The following is a 23013-nucleotide window of genomic DNA, read 5'->3' on the forward strand; positions in this document are numbered from 1 at the left end:
TGTTTTAAATTAAGCCAGTCACATAATTAATTCTGTAACTCTTAACTCCGTTCAGTATGACCTACATGAAAATATGAAGATGAACTCTAATGAAGATGAACAATAATCATGCACAGTGTCTGCTGTGGTGACCCAAATAAGATATATTTCTGTGTTTCAGTACATCTGAAAGCCCTGGCTATGCCAGTGGATCATGGTCCCCTTGTCTTACATATAATAGAATGTATTAATGAGAGTTTAGCCTTAAGCAAAATGTTTGCAGCAAAGCATATTTTGTAATAGCCAGAACTGTCACTTTTGTGTGTAAGAATAACATACTGTATAGTAAACAATGATGTATTTCACAATAAGCAATCTAGCAAAAATAAAATGTGTTTTAAGTTAAGTACATCAACCTCTCCTCTGTCACTGGCATTTGGGAGTACCACACGCATTTCTGTTTTGAAGCCTTAACTTTTCTATAATGAATTACTTTCCTTTGAAACGTAAATTCTTTTTTTTTCTCAAAAGTTTTTTTATTTTCAGAAACAAAAAATATAGAATAAAAGAAATCATACATTGCATTCGATTGTTTTACATAATTACATCAAATTAGTACAGTAATACTACAACCATCATGTAATTAAGCAAATTATCATCTGAAAGCTAAAAAGTAAATTAAAGTAAATGGAGAATGAAAGGATAGTAAAGAAAAGCAAGAATTTAGAGTAAGACACAAAGAATGGAGTCCCCCACCATTTCTCGCCCAGAGATACAATTACTGCAAAACAAGTCTTTCGGTACCTATATAGCTTATCCATGGTGCCCATATTTCAACAAATTTGTCCATATTGCCTTGCACCTGTGCAGATAATTGCTCCATTGTATAAATTACTTGTATCTTATTCAATGTCCTTTGCCAGATTATATCAGATTGTAAAATCTTTTGTTAAGCATAACTAAACATTGAACATGCCAAGATGAGAGATCTCATTCTGAAATACCTATGTTACTCTGCAGAGCCAAAGCAAAACAGGAGGTTCAGAAGAAAACATCATGTTCTGCATCGATCCCGGGTGAGAAGTATATGGTGGCACGAAGGTGTGTGATATTGTGGTTTTATAAGAGCTATGTAAGCCCATATAGGCAGCTGAATTGTATTCAACAGTGATAGAGAAAATCTCCAAGTATCATCTTAACTGTCAATTAAAGCGGACCGTTAATTTTTCTTTTCAGTTTCTAAACAAAGGACAAAAAAATATACTACAGTTGTTTTGCAACTACAGTATATTCTTCAGCAGTAGAATACTGTAGTACCTCACTACTGTCAAGCAAGATGTATATAAACACACAGCAATTGGTCTCTTTTTGAGAAGGATAAGCCTCCCTAAACCTTTATTATTCTCCTTGTATGCGCAGGGAGCTTTGAGGATGAAACCAAAGCATATTACTTAATCTTAAGCGAAAAGCCACATCCGAGTCAGCAAAAAATAGTTTGATATTCTCTACTTTTTTGATCCAATACATTTTTGATATTACTTGCAAAAGAGGTGACAACAGTCACCATGCTTTATAGTGATTTTAAAAGCTCTACAAAAAGTGAAGTAACTTAAGAGGAGTATGACAAAAACCCCTCACAAATAAGGGTGGCATGTCAAATCTTTCCAAATTCCAAGCGAGAGAAGAAAAAGGAAGAAGAGGAAAAACATAAATTGAATGCCAATGGAGTTTCCTTGTACTTGAAGAAAAAAAAGAAAAGGTATTAATATTAACCTTCTATTATACATTTAGTATAGTATATAAACCTTTTTCCGAACACATTAACAGTGTGATGCTTAAAAAGTCAGGTCTTCATTCTATATTATCATGATTATTTCTGAGATTGAGTAAACCTTGTGGATGAATTACCTACTAATAGTTACGAATACAGAAAATTCCATCTGTAAAGTTGTCGCCACCAACTGTATCGACTGGCATAAGGTTGCTGCCTAAAAACCAATTAGCGAGCCCAAAACAACCTGAAAGCTTCACCCTACACCTGGGTGAGAGGGTGGGTAGGTAACTTCAAAGGTAGATGGGCAGACAAGATTACGGCAGCAGATGAGTAGTACATTCTAGGTGAGTTTCCAGATTTTGCTAAGGTCACTTAAGCATAGCAAATGCAAGCCAGTGGACAGGCTGAAACACTAAAAATTAGTAGCAACCTAAAGTGGACTCACACTTGGGTGGAGCTGCAAATGAACCTCAGGGCATAGGGGGGAAAGGAAGGAACCCTGTGCTACAGAAAGTATTCATATTATCCCAGCATAGAAATGCCCACCATGCCTTCCTGTGAACTGTAATTTGTAATGTGAATGTATGGGTTTTAATATCATCTAGCACTGGAAACTATGTAAGATTGGGCAGAAACAATAAAAAAAATGTCAATTAAGCCAACGGTTCAAATTTGTAAAACTTCTTTCAGTCTGCCACACTGATTAATAAGCATTCTATAATTAAGTTGGTACTTATATAAACAAAGACTTAAAATAGTGTTGAATTGTGGTTTGCCAGACAAATCATGTCCGTGTGACAGAATAATGTAAATGGAATTTCACAAGGACACTTACATGCCTTTTGTTGTTTCCTCTCAAAAATGAGTTTGGTACTCCATGTTTTGACTCAGAGTCACTGTGTTCTTCATAGCTTTCAAATTCACTGGAGCTCCAGCCATAGTCCAGTGAGCTGTTTCCACCATCTTCACCATTTTCCACATCATCATAAATCATTTCTTCAGGATCTTCAAATAAGTTAACAGGTTATGGCATATTAAAATGACTTTCAACTTTCAATAATGAAGTTTCTGTTTCTAGATTCATATCTTCCCTGAATTACTTTCAGAGCATCCCTAACCAGTAGTACCTTTAAGCACCACATGGTGTAAGGGTATAAAGCTCACAAAAGCTAAAAATAGATAAAAATATACATTAAAAAATAAGGAAAGGTAAATTTACTGGGGGTGACAATTTATAAGGAGAGTTTGTTGGAGATAAAAAATGCTTAATTCAAACCCAGGGCTGGCTCTTCTGTTCTTTGAAAAATGTACCATCCTTCATAATTTTACTGGGGCCAAAGAAAAAAATATTGCAGCAGGGCTCCCTAGAATAGTACCTCAGTCCATTGAACTTTTCATTGAGGAACACCAGGGTAGGAGGGAAGCATCTAGATTCGATCCAGTGATTTAACCTTTCCTTCTCCTTTAATATCTTCCTTGGTTTAATGTGCATCCTACTTTTGCAAATAACAGCTCTGATCTCCAATTGTTAATTCTAAATACTGTAACTGTTATTAAGTATAAGCAAAGCCAAAGGTGGCCATTAGCACATCATGCTGTTACCAAAGAAGTAAAAATTGTGAAAATGTTTTGAATCTTTAAGACTTTTTATGATACTCAGTTTCCGAGTTTTCAATTAACGCAAATGCAATACCTGTTGCCGAGTCTGAATTCTCCCTTGGTACATCATCATAAATGACTTCGTCAGGATCTGAAAGAATGTAAAGTGTTTCAATGATGACTGCCCATGGTAACTGACACTTACTAAGAATAATAACCCCAGAATAATCTTTTAAAAACAAGCAAAACTATTGTGTTTGTGCTTTTATGGGAAAGAAACAAGATAAAAAAATCATAGTTACTATTATATATGTGTAAAATAGTAAATTCCAAGAGATGCCAATGTAGGGGCCCTGGGAAATGTACAACACATAACCCAAATCTGACCCGAGATACTACTTATAACCCATACATAGGAATCCATGCACATAGCTATTCAATAATAAACATGCCAATCAACCTATAATACTATATGGGCAATATTTACCTAATAAAAGTAGATAATACAATATGGAATTATGTTCATTGACACATTTAATTTATAATTTAATACCTTTACATATACATACCCTTATACTGTACACTGAACACAATGACCTGGATGAATGAAAACCTTTTCGCTGGACACTTTTAAAGTCACTATTCACACTTAGAAATAACAAAAATGAACCACAAGAGCATTTTGCCTCTTGCAATCAAATCTTAATATTTTTTCCCATACATTACAATAATACTGCACGTTAGCCTCTTGTCAAATTATCTTGACCAATCATGCAGTATGGCAGTCCCAGCTCGTAAATATGAAGTACCAATACAAATATTTTTATGAATACAGTATACTATATCTGCAAATCTAGCAACTCTGTCTTTATGGGGACATAAACTAAACACATGAGCGTCTAATTTCTAGCCACATCTTATGAAATACTTACGTTCCATCCATTCTGTATTTGCTGGATCTGCAACCCACTTTGCCAACACATCATCCTCTTTGGTCGACTGGAAATCTTCACTATAATAGAACACATTTATAAAAATTAAATCAAGCCAATTAGATAAAAGAATGGGCTTATTGAGAAAGGCAAAGGGCTCTGATGTAGAGTTTAGTTTGTTTCTTTGTAAGTTTGGCATTGCTTCTAAGAGAAAAAACAGGCAACATAGTCTTTTGCTAGCAACTTGGAACACTGTATTTTTTCACTATTTCACTCTTAAGCCAGGCATACAATCAAAATATGCTTGTTTGGACAGGCCTGGTTTGGGAAAAATCCAGTTGATCCAAACATTTGGCCCCTGGGCCATCAATCAGTTTATAATAGGGGCTGAAGGAACGCACTGAGAGAGAGCTATGTGTCAACTTGGCGATGTGGTCCTCAGCCAATCAGATTTTCTAAGCTGTCTGACATAGATCTCACTAGGCAGGACACCAGGAAGGCTATACAGATGAACCAATAAACTGACAACTTGGAACTTCTACAATGTTTTTTCTATAAAAGGTAAAGATGGGGAGATGAGGCATTTATATAGTAGCTGGTCTCAGATGTACCCCACAAGTTTGTAAAAGCAGGCAGATGGTACAGGTGAAACTATTTCAGTCAAACTGTTATACCTGTATCTGGGTCTAAAAAGACCTGTTGTCCAGTAAGAATAAGATTTGAGCAGATTTTGAGTGATAGAGGCAAGGGATCTACTTCCTAGAAACCCTTTATCCAGCAAGCTCAGAAATATACCAATGCAATTTCCAATAGTGTTCTATTTACACAAACAATTTTTCCTCTTTGACTGATTTGCCATTTGTTATCATCTAACTGCACTATGCCAGTCAAACACAAAATACGTCAGTAATTTTTAATCTGTAGTTAATTTACTTTTTGAATCTACCTTGAGAGTTCTCCGTCTCTGGATCTAGACCTGGAAAGGTGATCATCTTCACTAGAGAAATGAAAATGTGGATTTGGAACAACCTCTTGCACTCCTGTAAGTCAAAGCTAGAATCAGTCCCCACACTTTAGCATTGTAATCCTTATTTATAAGGAACCATCATTTAAAACTTCAATTTTGAAAAGATTCCTAATTACTACCACCCTTCCTCACTTTTGTATAATATGGCTGCTTCTCTCCATTGTGTACCCTGCTTTTCTGCGGTTTGCGCAAAGTGTTTGTTTATGTGTTTGGCATATGAAGCAGAAACAAAAGTTGTGAGTTTCTCCAAAAAAATGGTTAGAAATAAAAAAACATTTATTGGGACATAACAGATGAAAGCCTAATGAGCTTTGTGCCTATTGGGGCACTTAACCATAGGCTCATGTGCTTGGCATACGTTGCTAGTTGTGAAGCAAGTAAGCAGTGTGTGTCTGGATAGCTTGAGTTGCAGTTATGAGAATAAAGTCATAAGTGGTCAGTTCTTATTGGAGCAAAATATGTAGAATTCAGAAGTTGACGGGGTAAATTTATCAAAGACTGAAGTTAATAGTGAAGTTCCGCCACTAGAGTGAAATTCCGCCACTCTCCATTCTCCATTCCACTCTCCATTCATTTCTATGGGATTTTTATAGGCGTATTTATCAAAGGGTGAACTTTCACCCATTGATATATATACGCCTTTCAAAATCCCATAGAAATTAATTAAGAGCTGCGGAATTTCACTCTAGTGGCGGAACTTCGCTCTTTGATAAATTTACCCCGATGTGTTTATGTTATTGAGAACACAAGGTATTGACAATAAAAGTTATGTTTAAAAGATGGCATCAATCAAAGAAGCTGTTTTTTCCCCCCACTATTTAGAATGGATACCTAGACTTCAATGAGGGGTTTTGTTCATGACAGGCTGACAGATGTACATTTCTGATAATGACCACTGATTGAAAATAATCTCAATAATAATTATATTTGTTTTAAAGGAGAAGGAAAGGTTAAAACTAAGTAAGCCTTATCAGAAAGGTCCATCTAAATATACCAGTAATCCCCCAAAGTAGTGCTGCTCTTAGTCCCCTGTCAAAAGAAACACTGCATTTCTTTCCTTCTATTGTGTATACATGGGCTTCTGCATCAGACTTCCTGCCTTCAGCTTAAACCTCATTGCCCTGGGCAAGAACATGCTCAGTTTGCTCCTCTTCCCCGCCCCCTCCCTTCTCTGCTGTAATCTGAGCCCAGAGCAGGGAGAGACTCAGGCAGGAAGTGATGTCACACCATGTTAATACTGCAGCTCCTATCCTAAACAAACAGAGAGTTTCTAGAGCTTTTTACTCAGGTATAGTAAAACATTCTACAGAATAAATATAGCATTCTAGCTTGTACTATTGCAGCTAATCTATTGGCAATAAAATGCCTCTGTAGCTTTCCTTCTCCTTTAATGCAGGAAAAAAAGAGGAAGGAAGTGGAATGTTCACAATAGAGGATGATGCTTTTAAAGTGCTGGGATAGAGTGCTCAGGGGGGAGTGGAGAATAAATCAGCCGATTAATAAAGATATCCCTGTTTTGTTTAAAGGGGAGGGCATGTTTTTGTAGCTTAATGCACAAAATATCTCTCATTCCCACCCTGCTCTGAGAATGCAGAAAAAACAAACACCAAATTATTATTGTGTATTGAAGAAGAAAAAAAAAAAAAAAAAAAAAAAAAATCTTTAGTGGCTCGACACTACAAATACTGTTGTTTGATGTACTTCATCATATTAACCTGATATTAAAAACACCAATGTCCATTATCAGTATCCACATAGAAAATAATAATTTAGACAGGAAGCAGACTTCTGCACTCATTTGGAAATCAACTTTATCACACAGATGCAAGCATTTACTTCTGTTAATGTTTCCACCTATCTCTGTTTAGGAAGATTCTTGGTTCTGAAAGATATTTGCACAATCATGCACACCTAATACAAATTCTACAAAACAAGAAAGATTGTTGAAGAACAAACCAGATTTTGCTGGAGTTTTCACAACTCTGGTAGGAACAGATTTGATTAATTTAGATTACATTTCACAACTAAAAAAGATGAATTGTGTAATTATACAACAAAAAAAATACACTTGACAAAATAAATGAGCAAAATGTACCTTGTTTTCCAGGCTTGCATCACTTTTTAGAATGTATCTTAAATACTGTTGCTTTCACTGTATGTAATTGTGTCACTACTTAATGATTGTTTATATGTGCAATATTTTCAAGAGTGTATAACAGAGGGAAGCCAGGCTTTTGGAAGTAAAATATCTTCCTGACACTTGAGGACTGATTCATGGTGTTCGCAAGGCATTCATTTTTTTTTTTTTTTTTTAAAATGAATAAATATCACAATTGCAGAAAAAACCCACAAGCAATATTTTTGCCACAATGTCCATGAATTGCAGTAAAATGCAATTTTTACAGCTTTTTGGGGTTCCATCAAACGTTCCCTATCCAACATTTGTTCATCCACTGAGTTATAATAGTCACCCTGTTCATTTTCTAGATGTAACAAAATAAGCATTCACCAAAAAATGAAGCTATAATATTTGCAGAACTATGCTGTACTTTTTGGTTGACTTTCAAGTTTTCTCATTATTGGATAATAATTGTTAGCCTGTCACAATTATTTTACAGCCCAGTGTACCAGATCACAGCAAAACAGCCACTAAAACTACAGTATGTTCACTTTAAAATCATATTGAACATAATTACATCACTAGACAATATATTTTATACATTCCAGTAAAAAAATTTCAGGGCTTTGAAAAAAAATATCTTTACAATTCTTTAGATCTTGTCTCAACAGGTATTTGTTTAATGTGTAAATCTGGGATTTCCTGTCCTTTCCTAAGAGGTTAACAAAGTGATGTAATTCATGTGTCTTCTACAGAGAGATGGAACACAGTTAAAACAATTGCTACAAAAGGAGAAGGGCAAATTATATTCCCAGTGTTTCTGTCATTATGACTTTTCCTCTGAAAAGCAAGGAAAATGCTGCAGCTACTGTACATGAGATTGGTAAGGATAGCAGCTGACCTCCCTTTTCCATCTGTTCAATCAGGTTCCATAATAAGGCAAATGTAATAAAAGTCGTAAAGAGCAAAACAATTTGCACAAATAAGAATAAAAATTCACATTTCGCAATGTAATATTCTTCCTGAAACTGTTATTGCATTGTGAATTTTCACTGCGAATTGCCCACTTTTAAGAAGTGCTTGAAGGTGTCGTAATCTTTTGGAGCAAACATAAGTTTTTCAGTAAGACGTTTTATTACATTCACTGCACACTGGCGCTAACATAAAAAATTTGCAAACCCTCTTCCACTCGGTAGTGGTCACTAAACAGTTTCTGGGTTCGCAACAGCTATATTAAATTCGTGCAAAGGAAAATTTGTTCGCAGAGAGTCATTACTTTTCGCATTGCGAATATTTTTTCCGTTACCGACTTTTATTATATTCCCCCAGAAATGTCTTAATGCATTTAATTCTTTTTTGTGTATTATTAAAACAGTGCATAGTAAGAATATAAATGCTGACTACAGCCTATCCAGTAAGTAAAATATTTGAAAGTCAGTGTTTACCTTGCTCATCAACAGATATGTTGCGTATTATGATTGGTGTGGAGTATGCTGGCTGCAACAATGGTAAGTTAGAGGGGACGGCATATCCACAAGGCACAGGAACAGAATATCCACTCGGCACTCGTGGACTGGTACTTTCGTCGGTGGATACAAGATCTTCTGATGTAGCGGAATCAACCTCTTGAAATGGCGCTATGTCAATAATAGAATAAGGGTTCACTTTCTTTGTTGTCATCTTTGTACCAAATTCTGTTGGCAATTCTGGTTTTGAAATTTCTTGGGAAACTTCATTGGGCAGTACTGAAATGGATGTATGCAACATATAAAAATAACGTAGTAACTTGTATTATATAGTAAACGATATTTTCATATATTGTGTGTGTGTTCTCATAACATCAAAATCTATAAACAGATTTATTTAACACTTATTCGTTGTTGTTGATATTGATGTAATATGTCTGTTCAGTGTATTCACACATTTGGGGGGCTATTTATCAAAGCTCGAATTTCAAATTTATGTGAATTTTTTTTGCTGTAATAAATTTGAATGTACTCACAACTCGAATGGTTGGTTATTTATGAAAAAAACTTGGAACATCTAAAACTCGATCGAATAGTCCCGACCCGAAAATTCAGGAAGGCAATTAATATATTTAAATGGTTCAACACACCTCTGCCATTGACATGTAAATGAGCTTGGTAAGTTTTAGGTGGCAAATACTCAAATAAGAACGGTTTCCATGGTCGAGGTGTGCTAAATCTCACCCTCGAATTTGGTGCTTTTGTATTTGAATTTGTTACTTTTTTTGCAAATTCGAATTTACCATTCGAACCTTAATAAATCTGCCCCTTATTTGTTCAGTGATGCAGAATATGTTGCCTCTTTATACTGTAATGATGTTTAATCATTTTTAATTCATGTTGATATTTCAAGTGAGTACATGTATGGGATAAGTGATCTGGAAAAAACTCTGAATTATGACAAGGCCATCTCCCATAGAATCCATTTAAATCAAAACTCTGTAATAATAAAACAATACAACAGGGTGCTGGACCAAAAAAATTAGTAAATATCAATAAAATGTGCTTTAAGAATGGACTGTGGATTCCCAAGTTTAGGTCCCCACTAAAAACCTGGAAGCACTCACAGGCATAGAAAAAAACAGTGGATTAATTGAAGCTTCACATGGTCGCCCCCATTCAGTTCTCCTTGAACTGTCGTCAGGATATATCATTATGCAGACAACTGCCCTTACATAGCTGACTAACAAAGTCATTTCTCAAGCTGCAGTCAGGATAAAAAAAAACAAGTAAAAGGGTCAGGGCACACAGGCAGATTCAGGGAGATTAGTCACCCGGCAAAATTCCTTGTGAGGCAACTTCGGAAAATGACGCACCAAGTGCCATCCCGCCGGCAATTTACATTTTAGCCGGCAGGAAGGCAGTTTTGGGGAGATTAGTAGCCCCGAAGAAGAGGAGATTTGTCGCCGGGCGACTAATCTCCCTGAATCTGCCTGTGTGCCCTTACCCAAAAGTGGTATATAAGAGATAACATAGCCGTGTGACTAATCAGGAACAACAGCACATTTAGAGCTGGGAAAAGTCAAAATGACTATTATCTAGAGTTATCATATTAGCACTCACCTGGAGGGTCTGGGAAATTAAATCCCAGGTCAATGAGAGTATCAGACGGAGCTTTCAATGGCTGTCGGTCTGCTTCTGGAATTTCATCGCCGCTGTCAAAATCAAATTTTTCTCCTTCTTCTTCATCATCATCATCAACTTTTTCATAGGCAGTGCCACTAAATATCAGCTCTTCAGAATAAACTATATAAATATAAAATTATAAACTGAACAGAATCATAAGATAATCACACATAAGCGTTGGCACATATTTTTGTAGAAGAATAGTACCTGTTATCCAGAATGTTCTGGATCTGGCATTTTCTGATGGGATCCCTTTCCAAGGGATCTTCCCATAAGTCTACTAAAAATCAATCAAATATTAAATAAACCCAATATGATTGTTTTGCCTCCAATAAGGATTAAGTATATTCTAGTTGGGATCAAGTACAAGGTACTGTTTTCTTATTACAGAGAAAAATTAAATATTTTTTAAAAAAATGTATCTGCTTAAAATGGAGTCTAAGGTAGATGGCCTTCCTGTAAGTCTGAGCTTTCTGGATAATGGGTTTCCAGATAACAGATCCCATACCTGTATTATTACAATCAAAAATATAGTTCACGTGTAATTAATGTTCACTCGCTTGTATTACCCAATTTCAGGCTGTGTAGAGGTATATAAACCAGAATAGGGATACTAAAAACAAGAAAAAGCAGTAAAACCCCACAATAATTACTAGAATTAATTGAAATTAAAAAAAAAAAAAAAAAATACCTGTTTTATTAATCAATTCAATTAACTTTTGAATTAAATGCAAACTTGGATAGGTTAGTTAGACTGGTGTCCCGGCAGTACTATAAATATTGTTCCTATAGCCCTTGTAGGAATAGCAATTATTTTATTGCAAAAGGAGAATACAGCATCACTCAATGTAGTTTCTACTATATAGGGTATTTTTAAGTTACACAGCATAAGCAATTAAATAAATAAAATAATAAGTTAATTCTTCTGACACCAGAACAGGCTGGTGTGCTGGCAGACAATTGTTGTTTTTTTTTTGGTTTTTTTTTTTTTTAACAGTGCCTCAGTCACTATGGATTTGCATGAGCACATTCTCCACTTGCTGGCCAGAGAGTGTCACCGCCAAAATGACGCCCATAGACTCCAATGGGTGAAAAAAATTTGTCACAAAAATTGTCGCCCATAGACTTCAATGCATTTTGAAGAAATGTTGCAATTTCCTGAATCTTTTTGCCAAGCGAAACGGGTAAGATTCGCCCATCACTAGACATCACTCACTTTTTCCCAGGTGATGAATTTAAGCACCTGAACTGGCTTTTTCTTCACATCTGCTGTAATTCAAAGAACATTGTGGGAGAGACATTACCCTCTACGATTTCTTGTATAGATCAAAATCTACAAGCAGTACACTACAAAATTTCCAAAGCACCGCTCCCCAAACGGCATACTTCTGATTTCAAGTCCAAACATTCCACTAACAGTAGGTTTACCCTAGAAAACTACCCATTATTAGAAACAACAGATTTTGGTGAATCAAAAATGGGTAAATATATCTATGTACTTCAAACTACCAAGTTGCAATTGTTTCCTAAAGTTATAATGTTTTATAGAAATTGGTGAATTTTTTGAAAAATTACCTCAAAGCTTCCACTCTACAGCGTCATATCTCCCACACATCATTAGGTATCAGTGTAAAACACCCCAAATATGAAAGCCTGGGGTACACTGAACAGTTTGATGCCCAATATGTATAGGTGTACCCAAGCATGTGGTATATAGGGGCCCTAAAATGTAGACACCCCATTTGAGCTATCAGTTCTGTAATGCCAGATACTGCAAAATCAACACATTTACATAGTTGGGGGGGGGGGGGGGAAGGTAGAAAAGGTATGTTTAGCCCAGAAAACCATATATTTTCGTAAAGTACACATTCCCCCGAATCCAAATTGGGTATGCATGTCTTTCTACTCCAAAGCACCAAGCTGCAAAACGTTCCTAAATTTGTCAATTTAGTGACATTTCCAAAAATCACCTCAAAACTTCCAGCCTGCTGCATCGTATGTCCCACATAACATACTACCGAGTATCAAGATAAATCACCCCAAATATGAAAGCCTGGGATCCTCCGAACAGTTTGATGCCAAATATGTACAAGTATGCCTAAGCACGTGGCATATAGGGGCCCTAAAATGAAGACCCCCCCATATGGTCTGTCATTTCAGGTACTGCAAAATCAACACATTTACATAGTTTGGGGGGGGGGGAAGTAAGTTCCCCCCAAAAAAAAACCATATAATTTTGGAAAGTACACATTACCGCAAATCCAAATTGGGTATGCAAACCTTTCCTAAATTTCATGATTTTGGTGACAAAAAATCACCTCAAAATTTCCAACCTGCAGCATCGTATTTCCCACATACATTTAGGTATCAAGACAAATCACCCCAAGTTTGATGTCCAATATGTATAGGTGTACCCAAGCATGTGGCATATAGGGGTCCCAAAAGGAAGACCCCCATATGGTCTGTCATTTCTGGTACTGCAAAATCAACACATTTACATAGTTTTGGGGGGGGGGCAAAGGTAAAAAAAAGTATGTTCACCCCAGAAAACGATATATTTTCGGAAAGTACACATTCCCGCGAATCCAAATTGGGTATGCATGTCTTTGTACTCCAAAGTACCAAGTCGCAAGACTTTCCTAAATTTGGCGATAAAAGCAATGGTTTTTACATTTCTGTAAATTGCCTAAAAATATTGCAAGTGGCCACATTTATCTCACCCAATTTCTTACATACAATTGTAAAACACCATAAATATTGATGCCAAGGGTCTAATGAACAGTTTGATGCCCAATATGCATTGATATACCAAGGCAGCTGGCATGTGCGGACCCCAAATAATAATAGTGCATATGATTTTTCTCCGCTGCCGATTTGCCTTCTTTTGTGAACATAGACCCTTGACTTCATATTATGTGCCTCAAGACCCTCCTAACAGCAAAGACCACCCAAAACCATATATTTTTGGAAAGTACACATTCTGACTAATCCAAAAAAAGATAAAGACGTCTTTCTACACCAAACTGCAAATCTTTTCTAAACGTAGAGTGTGGTGTGTGTGTGTGTGTGTGTGTGTGTGTGTGGACAATCTGATTGCTGGAGAACTACTGGAGCAGCGTGTATGCCGAGTCGCTGCAGCCAGAAGTGTGTGGGCGTCGCCAGTGAAGGAGAAAGAAGAAGCAAGCTGAAGGAACTGGTACGTTTTTAGCTGCTTCTTCTTGCGATTTTAGGTCGGCCCTGCGACAATCCTGTTGCAGGACCGACATGACAGCCCCCCAGCCTTGTTGCCCAGGGGGCTGTCAGCACTGCTAAGTCTCTGCAGAGGCGGCTAAAGCCACTGATGCAGAGATCAGCACTGATTTCTTCCAGAACGTACTAGGTACATTCTTGGCAGATAAAGCCCTTGCCTGCCAGAACGTAAAGCGTACGTGCTTGGCAGGCAAAGGGTTAAATATTGCCCTTTTACATCTCTTGCCTTGAACCACCATTTTGTGATGGTCTCTGTGCTGCCTTAGAAATCACCTGACCAGAAATACTGCAGCTCTAACTGTAATAGGAAGAAGTGTGGAAGAATAAGACAGAACTCTGTCTGTTAATTGGCTCATGTGACCTAACATATTTAGTTTGTTTGGTATGTTTGTGTGCACTGTGAATCATACCATCCCAGGGGGGCTGTCATTTTTTAAAATAGCAATTTTCTATTTATGATTACACAATGGCACATACTACTTAAAAAGTATATTATTATGAAAATGGTTTATTTACATGAAGCAGGGTTTTACAAGTGCAATATCTTTTTATAGAGACCTACATTGTTTAAGGTGTATAGTTTTCCATTAATGGTGAAACACCCCTTTAAAATTTTATAGAACTGACATTTCTTGAAATCTAGAAAAAAAAAAGACATTCAAACCTAAGCAATGTGGAAATGCATGGCAATTAAAATGAAAAAAAAAAAACAGACGCAAAAGCAGAATTCAAATGAATTTCCGGATCTAAGCAGCATCCTAACAAATGACCTGTATTTGCCAGTAATGAGTTTTGTGGTCTGCCATTTCCAATAATCTTTCCTTTTCATGAGGGACATCAGAGTGTGTCAAGCACCAGTGACAAGGGACCTTTGATGAATACAATTCCTATTCTGTCCTCAGCCCTTTTGCAGACACTGCCCCCTCATGTCACCCAGCTCCAGCTAATTTCCTTGTGGTACTGTGAAAAGACATCCCTTGTGAAGAACGTAAAAAGGGCAAAAGGCTATGCCTTACTCAGGGTTGCTGAGCCTGGCTGTGCATTCTTACAGTATTATACATAGAAATTACAAATCAGTCTTTGCCTAGTGTAAAAACGGAAAGGCACACACAATAAGAAATGCCAAGCGTAAAATAATTTCCAGACATAAACTTTTGGCATCTCAGCCAAGGATGAGAGTGGCAAAATCCCTTTTCACTGCCAGAACTCACTTGTTTTACCTGCTACACAGGGAATAAGAGTCACATATATAGCAACTTCCCATAGTTTCTTATCATTATAGAAAAGCTGCCCATTGTGATAATAAACTTTAGGACTCAATAAAACCTCTGCCATACGTGCATTCCCCTTGATAATTAGAAATAACCCAGTATCCAGTTCATTCCCTCTCATGTGTAGGAATAGGAACTAAAATATAAAAAACCTAATCTATTTTGAAACACTCTCTGGTTGGAACTAGCATAAAACGCAGATAATACAGATAATAAAAAGTATTCATTTGAACAAACTATTATTACTATACAAGTAACACTGTTTCTAAGGGAATCCCCCATCAGCAAGAGAATGTGAATAGGCAAATCTGGCACAGAGTTCAACTCCCTCCCAAGAAGTACAGTCTTAAATATTTAGAGATATCAATTTAGGAGTAAGAATGAATGAGAAAGCAATATACACAGATAGTTGCTTTACCTTCAGGTGGTGGAGGTGGAAAATCCTCATCGACATTGACAGGAACATCCATCCTGAGCAGTTACTTTAACACTTCAGGGTAAAATGCAATCCTGTTAAAAGAAATGTCAAAATCATGATTTTTTTTTCTTCTTATGTATGAACTAAGCTTTTGTTTATAGAGTACAAGTTTGGTTAAACTATGTCAAAAAGATATCAAGTTAGCAAAACTGATGACCCTTATGCGGCATGTCGGCACAGTGGTTAGTTTTGATGCCTTGCTCCCTGTGTCTGTGTAAGTTTCCTCAGAGTATTCCAGTTTTCTACCACACTCCAAAATCACATAGGTTATTTGGCTCCTGATGAAACGGAACACGGAGTGTGTGAATGATGTATTATCTCTATAACCGTGTAACATACTATATCAGTAACTAGATGAGTTGACTTTCCAGTTTAAAAAAAACAATTCCAACTTTTAAAGGTTAGCAGGATTGGCTTTTTAATGCCCCGGTAACCAATGGGGCACTGCCGCTTAAGTCATGGTAGGAGAGCCATTGCAGATAAACCAAAGGTCCTAGAGCAATCTTATTTTTGTTCACATTTTGTTCTAACAATGCAGCTCCCACACTGGATCATTTTACTTTTTGGAGTTCAGCTGATTGCTCCATAACTTCTCTACCAGTAAAGACTTCAACGCAAGGCAGCAAAGACTACTCTCTACATCCCCGATGGTTGCTAATGCCAATGTACTTACAGTTAGTGAATGAGCCAGTAAATAAATAAAGAGAAAGATTTGTGGGGCTATAAAGCACGAAGCTGCAACATCACAGTATACATATAATATTGTAAAGCAATGGCACATAGAATTAGAGCAAGAGAGATAATAGACTGCGGGCTGCTAATGCATTGCATACTAACACAAGGAAAGTACTAATTCAAAGCTATTCCAAACAGCACAATAAAAGCTATTCAAGGATGGATTTAAACGTCCAAGCTGAACATGGAAATGTTAGAATAAATTTCCATATAATTCCCTTGAATATATGTCTGCAGAAAAAGCCATTTCCACTTCTTAGAGGAGTTGAAGGAATGACTGCTCCAGATGTATATATACTCGCTTTCCATAACCTGCCCTACTTTAGCACAATTTATTATCAGAGATATCAAACAGACTGCTAATTTCACTTCATTCGACTTGCTAATTTGTTAGCAATTTATTATCTTACTTTCCATGCCAACAATACAATATCGGATCAGACTAGCAAAACTAGAAACCAACTATAGATCGTAACACAGCTAGCTGTTAGATAGGCAGCATTTCATGGGAAATTTTCATGATAGTTCCCCTACAAGTTTGGGTCAACTGCAACTCCCGGCATTTTGTGTCTCTAATGTAAGTTCCCTTCCTGATGAACATCTTACACGGATGCAAAGATGTAATAAAACTGAATCAAATGACACACACCAAATGAACGTATTCCTATTAAATTAGATTTAAATCAGATGAATTAAAGGTGAATGGTGCCTTACATGAGTGTGCAGTGTGACAAGCAGGAGATAAGTCTGTGTGCCTGTGAGGTGTCTGCCAATAGACTTAAATGACACTTATATAGTCTTGATTTATTATTGTCCTATGCCACCCAGACCTAATCCTGCCCTACTTCTACACACAACACTTATGCATGTGCACCCCACTTCCTGAAGGGTACAAGTGTGCATCCCTATTAACTAAACAGTACCCTGGGTTAGAATATAAGGCCTGTTTATCATGTTCTGTTAAATTATTTACACAGTGGTGTAAAAAGCAGTGCAAAATAAATGGCAAATGTATAAAGGTGTCTACAGGTACATGATCTGTTATCCAGAAAGCTCCAAGTTACAGAAACACTATCTCCCATAGACTAAATTTTTTCCAAATAATCCAAATATTTAAAAACGATCTCCTTTTTTAAAACAGTACCTTGCACTTCATCCTAACTAAGATATACAGTCATATGAAAAAGTTTGGAACCCCTCACAGCCTGTATAATAATAATAATACTAATTTACTTTCAACAAAAAAAACAACAGTGGTATGTCTTTCATTTCCCAAGAACATCTGAGAACTGGGGTGTTTTCTGAACAAAGATTTTTAGTGAAGCAGTATTCAGTTGTATTAAATCAAACGTGAAAAACGGTCGGTGCAAAAATGTGGGTACCCTTGTAATTTTGCTAATTTGAATGCATGTAACTGCTCAATACTGATTACTGGCAAAACCAAATTGGTTGGATTAGCTTGTTAAGCCTTGAATGCCATAGGCAGGTGTGTCCAATCATGAGAAAAGGTATTTAAGGTGGCCAATTGCAAGTTATGCTTCTGTTTGACTCTCCTCTGAAGAGTGACAGCATGGGATCCTCAAAGCAACTCTCAAAAGATCTGAAAACAAAGATTGTTCAGTATCATGGTTTAGGGAAAGGCGACAAAAAGCTGAGGTTTAAACTGTCAGTTTCAACTGTAAGGAATGTAATCAGGAAATGGAAGGCCACAGGCACACTTGCTGCAAAACCCAGGTCCGGCAGGTCAAGAAAAATACAGGAGCAGCATATGTGGAGGATTGTGAGAATGGTTACAGACACCCCAAAGATCACCTCCAAAGACCTGCAAGAACATCTTGCTGCAGATGGTGTTTATGTACATCGAAGCCCTTTCTGCATTCACGCCACAAACAGAGTCCCTTGTTGTATGCAAAAGCTCATTTAGACAGGCCACAGTCATTTTGGAACAAAGTGCTTTGGACTGATGAGACAAAAATTTAGTTATTTGGTCATAACAAAGCGCTTTGCATGACAGAAGAGGAACACAGCATTCCAAGAAAAACACCTGCTACCTACTGTCGAATTTGGTGGAGGTTCCATCATGCTGTGGGGCTGTGTGGCTAGTTTAGGGACTGGGGCCCTAGTTAAAGTCGAGGGTTGGATGAATTCAACCCAATATCAACAAATTCTTCAGGATAATGTTCAAGCATCAGTCACAAAGTTGAAGTTATGCAGGGGTAGAATATTCCAACAAGACAATGACCCTAAACACACTTAGAAATCTACAAAGGCATTTATGCAGAGGGAGAAGTAACCATCAAATGTAACTGAACTGGAGAGATTTTGTATGGACGAATGGTCAAAAATACTGCCATCCAGAATCCAGACACTCTTCAAAGGCTATAGGAGGCGTCTAGAGGCTGTTACATTTGCAAAAGGAGGCTCAACCAAGTATATATAAGTTTATGCACCTGTCTAATTTTGTTATGATGCATATTGCATATTTTCTGTTAATCCAATAAACTTGTCACTGCTGAAATACTATTTTATCTTACTAAAGGTTTTTAGTACAATTTAGCTGAAATGCTGCATAACAAGAAACATTTTTTTTTTTCATTTCTCTGGAAATATCACAAAAATGTATTTTCTTTCATGAACAACTGTAAAAACAGATGTTGCCCTAAATTATATGCAGTACACAACTCCTCCCAGCTAAGAGACAAGTGAAGATCTCCCAGAGGAACAATGTGGTAGCTCAACAGATGACCACAATCTTCCGCCCACTCGACAGGCAAATTTGACTATTTATTCTTGTACACTTCTCAGCAAACAATGAACTTGCCAGTAATGGCTTACTGCACTTCTACACACTCATGATCATGATTTTATTTTTTCAGTTGCCTAGCATGAGGTCCAACAGATAGATGTTTTGCACTAACATTCCCAGTATCCCACACCAGGAAAAATCTGGATGGGGTGCTGGAAGTTATAGATCAAAAGCATTTGGGAGGCAAAGATTGTACTTAACTGGTTTAAACACTATTATTCTGAAAAATGTTTGTATGTACAGTAAATTTACATTCACCAGCAAGGGATGTACAGTTTCTAACTGAATATCCTTCTAGAAACCCCCCCCCCAAAAAAAAAACAAAGATGGCGATTGCAATGCATGCATATTCTGTCAATAACTAGCAGCTGGAACTATAAAGGAAGCAAACCCTGCAACAAATGTATTACAGGTATGGGATCCATTATCAAGAAACTCGTTATGCAGAAAGCTCAGAATTATGGGAACGCATCTCCCGTAGACTCCAATTTAATAGCAATAATTTATTTTTCCTCTGTAATAATAAAACAGTAGCATTCAACATTACCTGCTTGCAGCGCAGTCCAACATATCCACGGGAGTCAACGGAGATTATATCAATAATTATCACTGCGTTAAGTTTGCACACCCACCACTGTTTGTATCACCACTAAGTATGTTGAAATAAAGCCGCATTGATATTACCTCCGTTGCCTCCCGTGTATATGTTGGACTGCGCTGCAAGAGGGTAATGTTGAATGCTACTAATAGAGTACTTGGTGGAAGTTGCTGAGATCCCGCGACAGCTGCAACGAGGAGAGGCTGACAGAGAGGGCTGGGCTCTGCCATTACCGCGTCTCTGCACTTGCGGGAATAATAAAACAGTACCTTGTACTGTTTTATGGAGATCCAAATTACAACAAACATCCATTGTCTGGAAACCCCCCGGTCCTGGTTTCCATAGCACATAGTCCTATTCATTTGAAACAGAAGTCAATGGAAAGTCTGCGGGAAAGAGAAATATTGATAGTAGAGCCAAAAATGCCCTGTGAGCCTAAATCTTCGCATGCCTTCCCAAGCTGCAAGAGTAAAGTTAAAGGAAAACTATACCCCTCAAACAATGTAGGTCTCTATAAAATATATTGCATAAAAGAGCTCATATTTAAAACCCTGCTTCAGGTATCAGGAAAAATTTGAGGTTTTTTTTCCCCCAATAAAAATTCAGATTTTATAGTAAAAAAAACTAAAATTTTCAGAGTTTTTGGCATTCAGACTTAAATAAATAACCCCCTTAGTTCTATTAGTACACTCTATTAGGCCCTGCAAATACCAGGCTTTTGGCTCAGCTCCCTGAGGGTTAATACAGGAAGTGCAAAAAAATTACACAGACTGTTAGGGTCCCTGACACTCTGGGCCCTCAAAAAAGAGGTTGAGCTGAAATCCTGCCTAGACTTAAAACTCACCAAAACTATACACTGTACCTAAAAATATAAAATGAATATATCAGTTTCCAGATTAAAGGGAAAATAAGGCCATCATCATTATCATTTATTGATATAACGCCAGCAAGTTAAGCAGCACTTTCATGTATAACAAACAGGGGCGTTACAACTATTTAACAAACAAGGGTTACAGAATAAAATAAGAATTGGATATTCATAAGTAGTTTAAAGATAATACATTGGGATATGAACAATAAACCATCCTAAAAGTTGAAGGAAAGCTACTGAAGCAGTTTATTGCCAATAGATTAGCCACAATAGTGCAAGCAATAACATTTTGGAATGTGGACAAAAGATAGAGTATTCATTTGGGTTCTTTATCGTATGTGTTCTCACACCTTATGCTTATGTAGGGCCCTATAGGGATACAGGCCCTATAGAGTTAATCTTTTCACCATTTCCTTGGGTTATTGGGTAGAATCCCTGTTACAGAATAACCTTTACAGTGATAGGCTGAGAGATTTGATGACACTGCTCTGACTCACTCCTATATAGTGTGTGCAGGGAGTGGCCACTTCCTCTTTTGCCTCTGGATGTGATTCCAGCTGGATGTGCTCAGGGGGACTGAGTGCAATAGGCCCAGAAGAAGGCATGTGTCCAAGTCGGGGACCAGGTAACCCCGTGAATGAGGAACAGATATACTAGGGCAGACTTGTCATAGTCTCTCTAGGAGAGAAAGGCAGATAGGATAGAGAGAAAGAGCAGCTGAAGCTCCAACAAGGATTTGCAGAAAGGGAGTAGCTTCCCAGAGGCTCTGTGTGTTGCCTCCAGTCAGGGACCTCAGTGAAGAGGGACTGTAGGGTAGAAGCTGCTTTCCTGACAACTTCCAGGAGGGAAAGGTTGAACTGCAATTGCCTGTGTACTCTCTGTGTGAGCCTGCCTTTGATCAGTGTGAACTCTCAATATGCTGTTTTCCTCAACTCCTGCGTGAGTACTGAAACCTGTGGTCATTTGCCCTTTTTGGCATAATAAACCGTTCCTGATTGTTAAGAACCTCCTGGCGCCCAAGTTGTTTTTGTGTGCACAGTAGCCTGGGGGGGGATGTAGTTGCACTACACCATAGAGGGAACACTTCCACTTAGCGAAGGCCCTGCCCTGGGTGTAAGTCGCGTGTAACCCATGCTCTAGTGTTCTAGCTGGTGAATTAACCCCGAGTGGCCCAAATAGGTGTTACACTTACTAGGGATACACCAGGCAAATCTGTTTTTCTCTGTTTCTTGGCATTAAATTCTCATGTAGATGAGATGGCGCCTTGTCGATAAAGTCACACTGGGTGCTTACCAAAAGAATAAATGTAAAGTGAAGATCAAACTGGTATGTACAGTATAAAGAATACCCAGGTAGGATCTGAATCCTGATGAAGTTTCAAGACATATTAACTTCAGGTTTTTGCTCTGTATGTAAAAAAAAAAAAAAAATCAACTCCTGAAAGTCAGTAAAGAGTTTAATATACAGTACACTGAACTGGAAACATTAGTTCACTTGGTGTCAGAATAGCTCTGACTCATCAATTCTAGTCTCATAATTTTCTAGACAAAACTTCTACCTGCTATACTGGGCAGAAGTAGTGAGCTATATTAACGAACAAGTCCTGCTACCTGGCATTCTGGCCCCGGAGGTGTGCTTGCTGGGAGTAGTAGAGGACACGGTTCCACTGAATAAGACCAGAACCCTCCTAAGGACATTGTACCTCTATGCTAAAAAACATGTGGCAATGAAGTGGATGAGCCCCCTTCTCCACAGGTACAACTAATAAACAGTATGCTGCCAGTTATCATACTAAGCTATGTGGCCACACAATGCCCCCAAAAGTTTGAGAAGGTTTGGGATCCCTGGCTGGAAGTCAATGCAGTGGTAGCTCCCTAGAACAGCGAACCTCCAAATAATATTAATTTGCCTTAAAGGGATACTGTCATGGGAAAACATGTTTTTTTTTTCAAAACACATCAATTAATAGTGCTACTCCAGCAGACTTCTGCACTGAAATCCAATTCTCAAAAGAGCAAACAGATTTTTTTTATATTCAATTCTGAAATCTGACATGGGGCTAGACATATTGTCAGTTTCCCAGCTGCCCCAGTCATGTGATGGAACTACTTTCTGGCAGGCTGTTATTTCTCCTACTTAATGAAACAATCAGTCTCACTGGGACTTGGATTTTACTATTGAGTGTTGTTTTTAGATCTACCAGGGAGTGTTTATCTTGTGTTACGGAGCTGCCATCTGGTTACCTTCCCATTGTTCTGTTGTTAGGCTGCTGGGGGGGAGGGGGTGATATCACTCCAACTTGCAGTACAGCAGCAAAGAGTGACAAAAGTTTATCAGAGCACAAGTCACATGACTGGGGGCAGCAGGGAAACTGAATATGTCTAGCCTCCTGTCAGATTTCAAAATTAAATATAAAAAAAAAA

At 37.6% G+C, this 23013-nt stretch overlaps 1 protein-coding gene across 3 annotated transcripts in view; it reads right to left on the reverse strand.

Annotated features, from left to right (window-relative positions):
* arhgef10.L (Rho guanine nucleotide exchange factor 10 L homeolog) overlaps positions 1 to 23013 on the reverse strand; it is an 86479-nt gene that overhangs the window by 37627 nt on the left and 25839 nt on the right. For 2 of the 3 annotated variants that reach the window (XM_018263533.2, XM_018263532.2), the window contains exons 2-8: positions 15521 to 15612; positions 10520 to 10702; positions 8876 to 9175; positions 5231 to 5324; positions 4285 to 4364; positions 3447 to 3503; positions 2589 to 2758 (exon numbers count right to left, since the gene is read on the reverse strand). In XM_018263533.2, coding sequence (XP_018119022.1) covers positions 2589 to 2758; positions 3447 to 3503; positions 4285 to 4364; positions 5231 to 5324; positions 8876 to 9175; positions 10520 to 10702; positions 15521 to 15572 — 936 coding nt within the window. In that variant the 5' untranslated portion in view covers positions 15573 to 15612. The remainder of the gene's footprint in view (positions 1 to 2588; positions 2759 to 3446; positions 3504 to 4284; positions 4365 to 5230; positions 5325 to 8875; positions 9176 to 10519; positions 10703 to 15520; positions 15613 to 23013) is intronic. The other variant, XM_018263534.2, reaches the window with a different exon arrangement.

Source organism: Xenopus laevis, chromosome 5L, assembly GCF_017654675.1.
Source record: "Xenopus laevis strain J_2021 chromosome 5L, Xenopus_laevis_v10.1, whole genome shotgun sequence".
In the NCBI taxonomy this organism is placed as follows: Eukaryota; Metazoa; Chordata; class Amphibia; order Anura; family Pipidae; genus Xenopus; species Xenopus laevis.